Below are 16,003 nucleotides of genomic sequence, written 5' to 3'. Positions count from 1 at the left end.
GCCCACTGGGCTTCGGGAAGGAGGAGCCCTAGATTTCTAAAAAAAAAAAAAAAAGAAGAAGAAGAAGAAGTCAATATCGCCAGGGCTGATTGTGTGAAGAATTTCATGTTGGGTTTGACTTTATAAGCATCAGAAATTTTCTTTTCTTCCTTTTCGACAAAGGAGGAAACATCATTTTGCTGTTTTGTGAAAGAAAGCAGAGAATGGCTTAGAAAAACAAAAGTTTTTTAACAAAGTTTTTTGCTTAACAAAAGTCCATCAGTCTAGTGTGCCCTCAGAACACACACACACACACACACACACACTCTCTCTCTCTCTCTCTCTCTCTCATAGCTGCAGGCCCAGCCCTAGCTTGGGGCCACACAGGAAGAAGGTCCTACTCAGCCAGCCAGGCCAGCTCCCCTCACCAGGCTGACCTTTCTGGAAGGTGGGAGAACTGGGGGCAGAGGGAGATCCAGAGAGCAGAAAAAAAGAGATTTTTTTTTTTAAATAAACACAAGGAAGATGCGTGAAGCAACTTCAGTTAGCCAAAGGAAAAAGCTCCATTAATTAAGGTGTTAATGAAGGTATTACTTTATATACATAGAACCGCTCCTTTGGGGGAGGAAGGTCCGTGCACGGTGGCGGGTGAGATCTTCGGTCTCTTCCAAGTTGCTTTTCCTGGAATGCATCCACCCTGTCGAGGACCCTAATCGGTCCATTCAAAGAAGCAGTCCGAGTCCTGGTGGCCTTATCCATCAGCGGGCTCCCGAGGAATGGCCTTGCCCCTACCTCTCATGGGTTGCCCAGAAGAGCCCGGCCTTGTCACAAGCCCGTAGCGTCAACTTGAAGGGCAAAGGGAGACGTTCGGCGTCCAGATCACTTGGGTCTACGTAAGGCTAGGAGGACAATCAGATAAAATCCCGGGTACCAGTGTTTTAATAACTCACTTTGCACAAACGCAAAGGCTCCCTCGCCTCGCTGAGCCTCAAGGGGATCTTGAGAAACGTACCAGCTACAACACATGTAAGCGAGCGTTCCCGCCACTTCCAAGTCGTCCCCTCTTGAAATCTCACATTTCCTTATGAGGCTGCTGCCACTGCAGATCACCACGTTGATGGGGCCCCTCGGTGGGGACTGTCAGCAAGCGTTGGAGTCACCTGAGAAAAGCAGTTAAAATGGCAACTCCGGGGCTTGAGGGATCCAGCCCCATTGGAGGCTTATTTGCCTTTGATTCAGTTAACTCTGCTTTCATTTAGTCGGTGCTCACGTATTCATGTTGTTTGATCTGAGCACGATGGAGCCGCTTTTGATGGCAGGATCCGTGCTCCTGGTTTAGGCATCATTAACCAGGGAAGGCGATCAGACCTTTGGCATGAGTGACTCACTGTCCCTTATTACCCTGCTTGCAGAGTTCACTTAGGACCCCCAAACGTGGTTCATATTTTTTGGCCACTCATCATTCCTCCAAGAACAAGATATATGAAGGCTGAACTTTAAAAAAAAAAAAATACAAAATTAAGCTGCAGGTATCATAAAATGTTCAGTCATTGATTTGGGCTAAGAATTTGTTTTCTTTCTTAAATTAACTTTTTATTGATCTCTCCTGTGACCTTCACTCGTATGGTTTTGTTGGCTTTCTTCCATAAGAGAGATGGCTTTGATATTTTTTTTTCCTTTGAGTAGTGCAGGAAAAACCTTATTCGGGAGCCAGGGGCCTAAAAGGGAAGTAAATGTTTACAGCACGGTCCTCCTAGCTTTGCTCAGGCAAAGTGCCCTGGGCTTTTCCTGGACAGAAATGGGCGTCCTTAGGCTTGTCTGTGGCGTGCAGGAGGGATCTCGGGTTTGCTCTGGGACAGCGGTGCTCAAGACTGCTCCAGAATTTCCTGGAGAGCTTCCTAAGATACAGATGGCCGGGTTCCAGCCCCTGGGTTTCTGTTCAGTGAGTGGACCCCAGAATGTGCCTTTCCAACAAGTTCCTAAGTGGCGCTGATGCTGCTGGTTCTGGAACATTCTGGATGTTAGTTTGTTCCCAGAAGTGGAAGTCCTGGGTTTGGGCCCCAGTACGAGGATGGGAAGAGCACAGGTTCTAGAAAGAAATGGGTTCAGTCTCAGCACCCCTACTTAACTCACCATGTGACACTGGGCCAAATCATCTCTCTCTCGGTTTCTTCCTCCTCATGATGAGAACAATAATAATATCAGTTCCACGGTCGAGGTGGGAATTCATATAGAAACACCAGGCCTCAGTGCCCCCAGCCCCGGGCTGTGCTCTCTCTCAGCAGGCAACATTTCCTCTTCATGAGGGTTCTTTCAGGCCTGCTTTATTATGCAAACGGACACAAAGCAGGGTCTGCGTAAGTGTCCGCCTTCAGCCCAGGAATGCGCCCTGCAGTTAGATCCATTTCCAAGGGCTGTTAGGGATGTGTGTCTGACCATGATGCTGTGCCATCTCAAAGGCTTCTTCCTACTCCCATGAGCCTAGGAAGCTGTGACTTAGAACTCAGGTCCTTACCGCAGGATAAACTGTTAAAAATGAAAATATGGTACTCGTGTTTATCCATGTACTTACATCTAATATCCTTACATTTTCCAGCCTTCCTTCTCGTGGGGCTACTGCACAGAAAGTCAGGGGTAACTGCTCCGTATCACTAGATGTCCTTAAAATGTTCCATCACCGGGGTAAAGTGGTGTATCTGTTATTTAACAGTGACATCTAGTGGCTTTTCCTTATCAAAGAAAAAGATGCCTTTCCTATTAGCTTATCCTAAGCTCTGCGGCTCCTGCTGCAGATATTCATTCAACAGTCCTTTATTAAACACTAACTTTCTGTCAAACATTGTGCCAGGCCCAGAGGATCAGCTTACGCTGATCAATGATACTCGGTCCCTGCCCTCCCGGAGCTCAGAGTCGAATGTGGGACGCAGACGGATCACTAGACAGTCACGGCACGTAGCAGTAAATGCTACAGTTCCAGTATGGCTGGAACAGAGGAACACCAGGGCTGTTCACTCTGCCTAAGAAGGTCAGGGAAGGTTTCACGGAGGAAACAATCTTAGAGCGGAGTTTTGAAGCTTTCCAAGCAACCTAGAAAATACGCAAGCCATTCAAAAGAGTGGGCATTCCACATCCAAAGGAAAGGGGCCTGTAGGATCATTGCCTGGAACGGATCTGGAAAACAAAGTTACTTCTCTATACCTGGAGCATACAGAAGAGAGCAGGGTTTTTCAACTATTGACATTTCGAGTTGGATAATTCTTTGCGCGCTAGGCTGTGCCGCAGCTCTGCTAGACCCCATCCACTGGAAGCAGTTTGCACTCCCGCTCACCCCCGCCCCATGACAAATAGAACGTCTTCAGAGATTGTTACATGAGCTAGGGCCAGGGGAGCAGAAAGAGAGATGCAAAATCCCTTGTGGTTGAGGAAGGCTTGTGTAGAAGGAGCTTGAAAGAGACGAGGGAAAGGAAGGTGGTAGTTACCAGGTCCCATGAGGCTGTGTCTAGCGTGTGAAGGAGCTTGGACTTCATGTCCTAGTTGATAAGGATTAAGAGGTCTTAACTAAGGAATGACAGGCCAGATGTGTGTCATATGGGCCTGGGGTGAGCTAGGCATGAGACCAGAGGCTGGGAGACGGGCCAGGACCCCACAGCAGTGACCTGGTAGAGAAATTATAAGGGCCTGGCCCCAGGCAGCGATAGGAAGAATGGACCTGAGTGCTCTTAGGATCTAGAATCAGCAAAGGTCTTGGGGAAAGTTCACATAGTGGTGGTGAGCAAGATGGAGGAGGTGGCCCCCAGGTTTCAAGCTTGGACAACTCTTTGTTGGTTGCTATTGTTGTTTCTATAATTACTTAGCAATGACAGGAAAAAGTTGGCCTGGACTCTAACTTTTATATAGTTCTGCTGTAAGGGACCAGGGGCATACAGGCACACTGGACGATGGTCATAAAACTCACCTAGGTAACTGGTAGGGAGTCATGACTCCAATTTAAAGATGTGACACCTGTTCATCTTAATTAAGTGACCCATTTTGTCGTAAGATATATCTGTCCCATTACCACTAACCGAAACAGGCTGATGATGATTTTCCTGGGGCTGAGCTATTTTAAATAGCTCACTCATTTAAATTAGATCAGTCTGTTCAGCGGCACCCTTCGGAGTAATGTCCACCTGAAGGGAGACTTTCGGCAGTTCTCGTCTGCATCTTGTTCTGTTTTGATCAGTGCGTGGATACAGGCATTGCCGAAAGGAATAAGGAGATGTGGCGAAGATATTAGGGGATATAATCAGAATCCAGATGTGTTTTAACAGGCTCAGACTTACTCTAACAAGGAGAAATTCAACAGGGCCACAAGTAAACTACCTCCAGGTCCAGGATAAAGTAGATTGGGTTTCAAAGTGGCTTACGTGTAAAAGAAAGAAAGACTTTAGTTGACTGTGCGTCAGCGGTGTGGCCTGTTTGCCAAAAAGGTCGATGTGATATACTAGGCCACACTAGGAGAAATGGTGCTGAGGCTGAGGGAGGTGACAGACTGTCCCTGCTTGTCACTTGTCAGACTGTGCCTGGAGGACACATTCCAGTAAAGTGGAATATATTCAGGGGAAGCGAGAGGGCAGTGAGGGAACTTGAAGCAGTGTCCAGAATAGTGGAAAGCCATATTTAGCATTAAGAAGAGAATCCTCGGGCTACCTCAGGGTACTTAAAGTCAGTCTTCAAAGCGCCGAAGCCATGTGTGCAGAATTAAAATTCGATCTGCAAGTACGCTGTCATGGTTTGAAATGACTGCTTTATGCTGTTAATGCCACATCTTTATCTTAAGGCCAGATCACCCCCGAGTGCTCTATCTGGCCATTCAACTCTCTTTTGGATGTCCCAGGGCACCTGAGGCCTTCTGCCAGAAACTAGAGCCATCCCTAACCTTCCTTCCTCTCCCCTGCGTTCATTTTGACACCAAGTTCAGTTAACGCCACCTCCTAAAATTGTGTCTAGCCCTCCTCCTTTTGCCTTGTTTTCTGCAGTAAACTAGGCGAATTTCCCTAATTCCACCTCCACACCCCATTCCCTATAAGCTTGCTAAAACATGGATTTCATCAGATCGCTCCCCTGCTTAAACTAACCCTTTGGAGGCCTCCCTCTCAGCTACAGATGTCTAAGTCCTTTCTTGGGAGGGGGGGTGTCCGAGGCCTTCCACACCCGGGGCTCTGGCTACCTCTCCAGCTGCAACCTCGGCCACTACCCTTCGTTCCCAGTTAGAGGTTTTTGTGTTTTTTTCTTTTTCTTTTTTTAAGGATTTTATTTCTATTTATCTACTTATGTATTTGTCAGAAAGCAAGAGAGAGCACAAGCAAGGGGACTGGCATGGAAAAAGAGAGGGAAGCAGGTTCCCTACTGAGCAGAGAGCCCGATGCCGGACTCAATCCCAGGACCCTGAGATCCTGACCTGAGTCGAACAAAGGCAGACGCTTAACCACCTCAGCCCCCTAGGCACCCCCGCTCCCAAGTAAGAGGCATTCAGTGCACTTTGTCCACACACAACAGGCTAGTCTGTGTCCTGTGACTTCGCTCACGCTCACCTTTCTGCCTCATTCTGCCCATTCCTCTCTCCTTGCCTCCTCTCGTTCTCACTTGTTTTCAAAATAAAGTGGCAGAAGCTTTTGCCCGTATTGTTCGGCTAGTGAGATGCTTTCATCACACCTCCTGCTCGCTCCAACCACGAAGAACACATCCTGTTGGGGGCGCCTGGGGGGCACAGTGGGTTAAGCCTCTGCCTTCGGCTCAGGTCATGATCTCAGGGTCCTGGGATCGAGTCCCGCATTGGGCTCTCTGCTCAGCGAGGAGCCTGCATCTCCCTCTCCCTCTGCCCCTGCTTGTGTGCTCTCTCTGTGTGTCAAATAAATAATTAATTTTTAAAAAAGAACACATTCTATCGAAATGCCATGTCTTGCTGCTGTTGGCACCCGGTGCCAGGCACACGTGAGGTGCTTGCCCTGAACTGGCCACGGGAAGAGCGCCACCCGTGTTTCAGTGCCCCCCGCCCCCACATTGCGTTCCCCTTGGGCTGTCACATCCTCAGGTGGCCTGGCCGGAGAGACTGCGTCTCTGACATTGCCCTAACAACTCTCTCCTCAGTATAATGGGCCTCCTGGATCTTGTGCCCAACCAAACCTCCCAGGTGTTACCCACACCTGCTTTCCGGCCTCCAGCACTCTATAGTATGCGGGAGCACCAGACACTCCCGGACACACCGACCTCTAAGCACAGCTGCCTGTTCATCCCCAGGGCTGATCTGTTTGCAGCAGCATGGACTGTTTCCCACTGAGGCAGCCTGGGAGACCAGGCCTGGCTTTCCTGGAATACGTGGGCTGTGGCAATCCCTGAATCTGTTATCATCGGGGTGTGTGGGGGGGGGACAACTGCTGTCACTAGGGCAGGCAGGCTGTGGGCTCCTCTCATTCTCCGTGGCCTTGACCACCCCTGCCATGTTGAGACGGAGGCTGCCCACGTTGAACGGCCGTCATCTCATGTGGGCACAAGGAGAACTTCAGGGGGAAGGAATCACACATCCACCATGTGAGAGACTCTGGGCGTCTGTCTCTGCCTCTCTGGCGTGCCTCCTCTCTCTTTCTACGTGAGGCTGGTGCTTCCAAAATGTTGGTCGTGACGTTTACCCTGTGATTGGGATCTATCTGTTCCCAAAGACAACAGAGCGTGTTTGGGAGGGAGAGCCTCGGACGGGCACAAGTCTGCACTCTAGGGTTTACCAGAAGATGTCGCTGTAGTCTTAACCCAGTCCAACAAGGCAGGGCCGGAGGGACTGTCAGCTAAGCATGAAGGTGACTTTATTATGGGGGTTTAAACTACCCAACAGCCCCCATTATAATGCATGCCTGCTAAAGCTGGTTGAAAGGTTAATCCAAATGTGTCACTGGACTTCATAAATTTCTTTTCTTTTTTCCAAATTATCAGACTAATTGCCACTAAGCTATCGCCTCCGGCCTAGCATAAAGGCTTGATAAATATGTATTGAATGAAGGAGGGAATGAGTGTCACAGCAAGGGGCGGAAGGAGGAAGCTCGCGGGAATAGCAGTCCCCTTTGTCGGTAACGGCCATGGGGCCATTTAGCCGCGGGTGTTTGCAGACCGGAGTTTTTGTGGCGCCCGCGAGATCGGGCCGTAGGTAAAGCAGTGAGATAGGCTCTCTGTCCTCTCCATCCTCACTCCCAGAGGCTCCTCCTGTGCCCCATGTTTGTTTAGTCTGAAAAAAAGTATATACAGTCGTTAAAAAAATTTTTTTTTGTGATATTTGCAAGGCACTTAGGAGATTCTCCAGTTTTTGTAGGATGAGGCATGGCCTTCCCGGTCCTCACGCTCTCCCTCCTCTTCCCCAGAAGTTCTAGAAGAATAGCACAGAGTCCCTGTCCTGGAAGACATCGTTTAAGCAGAAATACAAACAAATAGTCACAATTCAGTATCAAAATTTTTCACAAAGACTAAGTGCAGACGTGTTACAGGACCACCGAGGAAGAGGTGAGGGCCGGCAGCTGGCGGTGGGCTTAAGTTTGCTCAGAGGAGAGATTGTAACTTGAAGGATGTTAGAATTTTCCGGTCACAGAAGGAAGATCGTGCCCAGCAGAAGAAGCACCATGCCCAGGATAGACCCCAGGGGTCCAAGTTGCTCGAAGCCCGAGACTCGGGAGAAACCTTTCTGCGGAGGACATCAGCCAACAGACCCAGCCTGTCTATGATTGAGTTGGTTCCCTTTGGCAGGTGTACGGAACCTTCCACTCTCTCAGATTGGAATGAATAGATTTCACAAAAGCCGCCAGCCATTCCCCAGGTTTTCTCTAAGAAACGAAATGCTAATAGTCAGTGTTTATTGTTGTTTTCCTTCTACAACATGCCTTTCTTTGACTTCAGCTTTCATCCCCTGAGTCTCAGCGGCGTGGGGGGAATCATTTCTTAATTAAAAGCGCAACCCCAGGGTCGTTTCTCCCCTTGAGTATGTCTGATCACATCTTAGGCTTTTACATTTCTGGGCTGGGGTGCGTGCTTGTATGGGTTCAGTGTTGGCTAGTCCTCTATGTGAATAAACAAATATTTCAGTTTGTAGCTTTAAAATGGAGATAGCCATGGGGCGCCTGGGTGGCTCAGTGGGTTAAGCCGCTGCCTTCGGCTCAGGTCATGATCTCAGGGTCCTGGATCGAGTCCCGCATCGGGCTCTCTGCTCAGCAGGGAGCCTGCTTCCTCCTCTCTCTCTTTCTGCCTCTGCCTACTTGTGATCTCTGTCTGTCAAATAAATAAATAAAATCTTTAAAAAAAAAAAAAAAAAAAATGGAGATAGCCATATGAAAGAGGCTTCACACTTGCTGACACCCAAGTATGCTTTCAGTACATAAAGAAAAGGGGCATTTTGGAGCTGATAGAGTTAATTTGGCTGGGCTGGGAATATTATCTCGCTAGCAAAGGCTGAAACCGAGGTGCTTGCTTGTATATGTGCCATTGGCAGCTCCCATGTCTATTTCAGTCGGCAACTAACCACACACATGAGCTACAGTACCAGCAAATTGGGGGAAAGAGTTAGCTACCTGGATGGGCTCGTGGGACTCAGACAGTGGTCTACAGCACACTTCACAGGACAGACGCTGCCAGATCACTATCATTCCCCTTTTGCCCTCCTTACTGATCAGAGAACATCGCAGATGCCATGCACCTTGCTGACTCCACTTATGTCACCCACGGCACTGAGTGCTGGTCTTTGTGCTTTGCCCATAGGAACTTCCACTACATCACCATCCTCCGAGACCCAGTGTCCCGGTACTTGAGTGAGTGGAGGCACGTCCAGAGAGGGGCAACATGGAAAGCATCCCTGCACGTCTGTGATGGAAGGCCCCCAACCTCTGAAGAGCTGCCCAGCTGCTATACAGGTGATGACTGGTCTGGCTGCCCTCTAAAAGAGTTCATGGACTGTCCCTATAACCTAGCCAACAACCGCCAGGTGCGCATGCTCTCTGACCTGACCCTGGTCGGCTGCTACAACCTCTCCGTCATGCCTGAAAAGCAAAGAAACAAGGTCCTCCTGGAAAGTGCCAAATCAAATCTGAAGCACATGGCATTCTTCGGCCTCACGGAGTTTCAGCGGAAGACCCAGTACCTGTTTGAGAAAACCTTCAACATGAACTTTATTTCGCCATTTACCCAATACAATACCACTAGGGCTTCTAGTGTAGAGATCAATGAGGAAATCCAAAAGCGGATCGAGGGACTGAATTTTCTGGATATGGAATTGTACAGCTATGCAAAAGACCTCTTTTTGCAAAGGTATCAGTTTATGAGGCAGAAGGAACATCAGGAAGCTAGGCAGAAGCGTCAGGAACAACGCAAATTTCTGAAGGGGAGGTTCCTTCAGACCCACTTCCAGAGCCAGGGCCAGAGCCAGAATCCGAGTCAGAATCCGAGTCAGAACCTAAATCTGAATGCCAACCAGAATGTGACTCAGAATCTGATTCAGAATCTGACCCAGAATTCGAGCCAGAAGGAGAACCGTGAAAGCCGAAAGCAGAACCCAGGTCAAGAGCAGAGCGATGGCAGCGCCAGCAATGGCACCAATGACTACATAGGCAGCGTAGAGAAATGGCGTTAAGTGGCTCCCAGAGGCCTTTGCGCACTTGCCCCAAAGCGCCAGTAGAGATATGGCAAATCTTAAAACATGAGAGTTTCCAAACACATCTTGCTTCCTTAAGTTTGGAGGGTTAAAAAAAAAAAGGGAAAGTTAAGATGTTGCCTTTACAGTTGCCTTTCAATTAAATGTTATACTGTGCGTGGGTAAAACAACTTTCAGTATGTAATTAAATTGTCTCTTTTTGGTTTGTTGGAGTATTTATAAAATCCAAAAGCCAAACCAGACTCGCCAGAAATTACTGTTTCAATATTTTAAGAAATGCTTAAATTAGCTATAGAGACAAAATGAAAACATAAAATGTGGCCATTCGACTTCTGGCTAAGAAACAGACTCAAATTATTCATGGTACACTGTTCAAACTTGCTCTTGGAAACAAACATTTGTTCCCAGGGGTAAGCACGAATATAGACACTAAAAAAAAAAACTAAAATTAACCACAAAACCTTTTATTTTCTTCTGATTTTAACCAGGAATCTATCTAAATGGCATAAGAACTGATGGTAAATCTTACCAAACTATAGAAATGAAGATCTTTCTCTCCCAAATATGGGCAATTTTATGTAAGAAATATTGGCTTTTCAAGTAAACAGGATTCGTATCTTGCTATTTAAGAGATGTTTAGAATTTTCAACTTTTTCTACCTTCTACCATTTAAAGGTTTTAAACAGGGTGTATCTCATAGTAAACAAAAACACTTTTCTGGGCACTGTAATTTCAACAATTCTGGAATCTTTTTGGCGCTGCTTCTCATTCATTTGAAGGCTTCTCGGAGTTGTGCTCATTCCAAAATAACCCATTTATAGAATCTTTCTTCATCATCTAAATGGTGTGTTGCTGAGTTTCTTGTGATATAGAATCCTGGATTCAAGTCAGGACTTTCTTTCTATAGAATTGTCTTATCAATGTTTGTGTAGTGAGGTCCTTATCAAGAAACTCTTGAGCAGGATAACGTGTCTAAAAATATTGCTGAAGTTATTCTTGATCAGATAGAATTGAACTTGAATGTGAATGAATTGTTATTGACTTTTTGTACCTTCTTATTGTGCCATTTCCTGTTGGGCTGGCAGCTTTTAGCCCATTTGTTCTTTTTGTGTTGACAGACCGTAGACAATTACAAGATGGGGGGGAAAAACAGTAGAATAAGCATTAAGATAGCCAGTGATTTAGTAACACCAAAAGCTGTATCTCAATACTCTGGGTTAACCCTCCACCCGGTTTTTTTTTAAAGAAAGAACAAAGAGAAAGAGTGTTCTGTGGTGAGGGTGTCTCAGGGGCATATGCATTGAGGGAAGTGATTTCATATTAAGTCTCTGCACAATACTTGTAGGTGATCAGTTATGAATCGAGCAGGACGAGAAGAAGCAAGTCATCCACTGTGCTAGCAAGCACCGTGATTCTGGGCAGTGTCCATTTTACGGGTTTTGCTCTACTTTGTAGGGACCTACACTAACCCCCTGGCTGTCGACCAAACAAGACAACTGGAAATAGCATTGATGTTTTCAGGAGCTACACGCTTAGGAGTGTGACGATAAAGTCACATCTTGTACAATCCGCTGCTTATCTGCATGATCTAGTCTCATCCGTAATACTTACGGCCACAAGCCGGACGAGAAGCTGAGTATTTGGGTTTAAAAATAAGTTTTCTTGACGCTGAGCTTGTATCACTATATCTGAAGTTTGTTTTGTCTGACAGTGTTGCAGTCCTGGGAAATCTGAGAACTGAAGACCTGAAAGGAATTTTTCTTAAAAACTCAAACACACCTTGAAGTCAACGTGTTTTAGAGTGAAACTATTTTGTGTACATTGTGTTTTTAAAATAAAGATCCTGTAGATCACTGTGGTATTTCAGTTTTGTTTAGTTTTAATTGACAACATTTGCTCTTAAAACAGATAAGTACCTTTAGAAAGCAGGATGGAGCCCAAGCCAGTGGAAAAGCCTGTTACAGAAAAAAAAAAAAAAAAAAAACCTTTTGTGTTATTGTGGTGTGCATGGCTGGCAGAGATTATGTGCATTTTCTCTGTCTATACTGATTATTGTATATAAGGGATGTTATAAATACATGTTTTGGTCATCATCCTATAAATCCTGTGATTTCAACTGTAAACATCCGTCCAATGGTGTAGCTTTACAAACCATTCACTGATTTTGTGTAATTTAACAATAGATATGAAATAAAGTTTAAATTACGGACTCGGAGTCATTTCGTGATTTCAAGTGTTGCAGCCGCTAGGTATCATGATACCGCAGAGAGAATAATCTTCTCCCAAGGAGTTTCGTTTTGAACTCCTGGCCACCAGGTGTGGAAGTAGATGATCCGATCTAATCCACCGCGTTGAAACAGCCTTCGCTTTGGGGGCTTCCTTCCAGGGGCGCACACTGTCTCCCCTTTTGGGTAAGACAAGATTGTCAAGGAGAGACAGGATTGCTCTTCTTATAAGGACACTGATCCAATCCCTGAGGGCTCTACTCTCCTGACCTAATTACTTCCCAAAGGCCCTACCTTTAGATGCCATCACATTGGGGTTAAGGTTTCAACATATGGATGTGTGTGGGGGGGAACCTGAACATTCAGTCCATTACTCTATGCAAATGAAATGTGTGTGAGTTTTAATTTAACTGTTATTGAAATAGATACTCGCTTGCCTAAAAGCATGCGGGAAGGAAAATTGGGGCTCTTTATTTCTTCTCTATCCCCTCTGTCCACAGGATAGAGGTTAAAGGTAAGAATTTAAATATTGGCTTTTAAAGTCTAACATGCCATGATCCAGTTCTGTGTGAGGTACCCAGTTTGCCAAACAAACTTATGGTTAGGACTATCGTTGGGGTGATTTGCCTTTGCCCTTGCCCTTTTCCAAAAGAAATTTAGATACTGGTTGCATGGATAAGAGGGAAAAAAAGCCACCAATCTGGAGGGTTTCATTATTACTTTGCGGACTATTCATACTTAGAAAATGTTGCCCATCGACTGTTTATTGAGCAAGAATTGGGTGGCCAATGGTCTTGATTTTATGAGTTACTTGGGAGGAACTGTGAACAGACTAAGAACGTGAAATAGTTAGGAAATAAAAGTTGTTTCCCTTTTCCCCTGAGAAGGGTCCACTTGGAGAGCAGGGCACTCACACAGAAGGAGGGAAGGGATAGGAGCCCTAGATCACTATTGGCTTCTTAGGAAATGGACTCTCGACATTGCCCAGAGAGGAGCCGTGATGAAGAAAAGACGAGTTGGCCCAGCTCCTAAGGACTTAGGATTCTCAGTAGGAGTTACAACCAAGGAAGAATGGAGCGATCTTTGGGGGCACTCATTCAGGGAGTGGAGGGTCCAAAAAAGCCTAGTCTCCCTACTCCTGGGAAACACAAAAGCAACAGAGTAGTCGGGGGGGGGGGGTGCGGGACCCCCAGCTCTCCCATCCGGCCTAAGGAAGACTTCCTTCTCTCTCATCCTCGCTAGGATTCAACTAAGCAAAGTTTTGTACAAATTATAACAAGACACAGTGGATGCCGGCTCCAAGGGGAACCCCATGGGATTGTGGAATAAGGCCATCCTAATCTCTCACATGGCAAGGACGAGGCAACCTGACAGTTTCAAACATCAAAACAATTACATCAACACCTGAAAAAGTCCAAAATAGATTTCTAATCCATTCATCAGACCTTCGCATATGTGCAAAGCCCTCCGAACTGCAGGAGAAAACTATCCTGAGAACAAAGTAAATCAACTTGTTTCTCAGGGCCAGTGACCCTGTTCTGACCAGCTAGAGCCAGAATCCGAACACTCCGAACCTGGGGCCAAAGGCCGCCCTCCACCTGCTTTCGTAAATCAAATTTTATTGGAACTCAGTCATGCCCGTTTCTTTACATATTTCCTCCGGCTGCTGTCACACGATGGAGGCAAAAATTGCGACACAGATCTTATGACCTTAAGAGCCTGAAATACTTCTTTCCTTGCCCTTGAGAGAAAAAATCGTGCAACCCCTGAACCACAGACCAGCCCAAGCGTCCTAAATAGTGAAGTCCTGGCAGAGTTTATAATGAGCCCAGCATCGGAGAGAACAGAGGGGTGTGATACGAATGACACGCTGCCCAATAATAAAACACCACAAACAGCATTTACTGAATATTTACTACATGAAAGTCACGGCTTTAAGCGTGACAGCAGCGAAGACCCTGATCTTTTCTCTCAGGATTATGGGAATCTAAAGCAAGGGCTGTGTCAGAGAGCGACATTAAATGAAAAGCTTAATGAGTTCCTCTCTGTGTGTGTTCCATCTAAAACAATAGAGGTATGTGAAGGAAAAAGTGAAATTACCTACACAAATCTGCCTCCCTCCAAGTAACGAGTGTAATCATGTGATTTCTTCCAGACCTCCTTGTCTTACTCCCATTCAAATCTCATCTCCCTCTGTCTCCCCACCTGTGTGTGTGTGTGTGTGTGTGTGTGTGTGTGTGTGTCTCCAACATACACATAATATTGATAACAAAAATGGAACTATGTCGTTCCATTATTCAATTTCCCTTTTTGGGGGAAAACTCAGCAGTGTATCACGGTTTGCCCCCCACAACTAGTATAGAGTGGATGGTTGACCCTAGGCCCCCAACCTAGCTTCACACTGGCTGGGTCTGTATCCCAGCCCCACCACTTACCAGCTCTGTGACCTTGGGGGAAGTCACAAACCTCTCTGTGCCTCAGTTCCGGTCCCCCACCCCGTTAGTGGAGGAAATAACAGCTCCCCCTTCAGAGGGTCGTTGCCAGCATTCAGTGAAGTCATACTTGTAAAGAACTTGACACAGAATAAGACTTACATGTGTTGGATAGTATTATCATGATCACGGTCATTGCCATTAGGATAAAGAGCTAGGTGTCTGAGGATGCACATGTCTTTAATAGCTCAACACTGATTCTGAGATCAAGAATTAAAAATATTGACAAGAAACTAAGCAAGAAGTGGTGTGATGTCTCATTGTGACTCATTTTTCAAAACTTTCCCGAAACGATTATATATATCTATACATATAACAATTGTCACATCATGAAATATATAAAGACCTATCCTGAGGTTTGCTTTGGAATTTTGAATGCAGCCACTGACAGAAGTATTCTGAAAGATCTAATCCACAAAATGCCAAGTGAGTCACTGATAACTCTCTCCAGCAACGAAAATGCATTATCTGACGTCCCTGGTTGATTTGAGACCTACTTTATTGCACTTCAGCAAGGATGACTCACTCACCAGCCCCCTTCTTCTTCCTCCCACCTGTCCCACGCCACATTGCCAGTGCGTGGGCCTGTTTGCATGACACATGAGAGGGCCCCAAAAGTCTAGCTGCCTGTCTCACGGGTCTGAGCTGGCACCTGGAATTCCCACACTCCAAGTTGCTACACTGGGCGGAAGCAGCCTGTTTAGAAGACTCTTATTAAAATGCATGTATGCCACCTGGGAGGGAGGAGGGTGAGGAGCACATTAAAAGTTTGCTCATACTAGTCTATAAGATTAGCAGTCACGAAGGACCCACGCAAGTCTTGCAACTTCAGGTAGCTCGCCTGGCTTTAAAAAAAGAAAAACAAAAGAATATTTTGCTTCTCTTCCCATTTGAATTTCTAAATTTTGATCTTGTTGCCTTAAGGGCAGGACAAGGTTCAATAATCCTCATCAATTCTCATTAAGTTTTATAAATTCTATTTTCATTATGCCTGGTGAAATCTTGTGACTTCACTAATCTGGGTAGGATTTAATGATGCTTTAACTGGACCTAAGAAAACTTTAACAGTCTTTGTGACTTGAAAATGCTCTCCTGGATTTCACGTGACTCAAGAGAGGAGCGGTCAAGTCTTCAAAGAGAGGGCTATACCATAACTTGATGGGGCCCAACCAGCCAGCTGGAGCCAACCCTAACCAACCTTTTTGTGGCTTAATTCTAACACAAGAGCATTCTTTTTTACCCCCACAAAGGCCCCAGAAAGGCCTTCTGCCCCTGAAAACAGTTCGAGCAGGATCAAGTACCCATTAAGGTCCTTGGAGTTATATGGTTAAAGACTCCGTGCATTTGATCAAAGAGGCAGAACAGGTAGGAAGGAAGTTTAAGAAAAGAGCTTCAGCACTGACTAGTCAAAATGAATAGGATGGATCAAGAGTGATCTTGACCTCTAACAGGCATCAGGGGTTTCCCAAGGCTCCCCAGAGCCCACTTGTAGTTGAAAACACACTTTCCCTCAAACCCCCAGTAACTTGGCAGGAGATCATTGTTTTGATTTCCACCAGTCCCACTCAAGGTCAGGTGTCCATACTGTTCTGTCCTGAGCCTCTTTCTTGAACGCCACGCTCTCAAAATGCCACTGCATCTCAAAA

At 46.1% G+C, this 16,003-nt stretch overlaps 1 protein-coding gene across 6 annotated transcripts in view; it reads left to right on the top strand.

Moving 5' to 3' along the window:
* The window catches only part of HS6ST2 (heparan sulfate 6-O-sulfotransferase 2), a 280,230-nt gene extending 268,381 nt beyond the window's left edge, over positions 1-11,849 (top strand). For all 6 annotated transcript variants that reach the window (XM_032330791.1, XM_032330790.1, XM_032330788.1 and 3 more), the window contains one exon: positions 8,752-11,849. In XM_032330791.1, coding sequence (XP_032186682.1) covers positions 8,752-9,619 — 868 coding nt within the window. In that variant the 3' untranslated portion in view covers positions 9,620-11,849. The remainder of the gene's footprint in view (positions 1-8,751) is intronic.
* The last annotated feature ends 4,154 nt before the right edge of the window (positions 11,850-16,003 follow it).

This window comes from Mustela erminea, chromosome X (assembly GCF_009829155.1).
Source record: "Mustela erminea isolate mMusErm1 chromosome X, mMusErm1.Pri, whole genome shotgun sequence".
NCBI lineage: Eukaryota > Metazoa > Chordata > Mammalia > Carnivora > Mustelidae > Mustela > Mustela erminea.
Note: the sequence above shows the minus strand (reverse complement) of the source record. Positions and strands in the feature narration are given on the sequence as shown.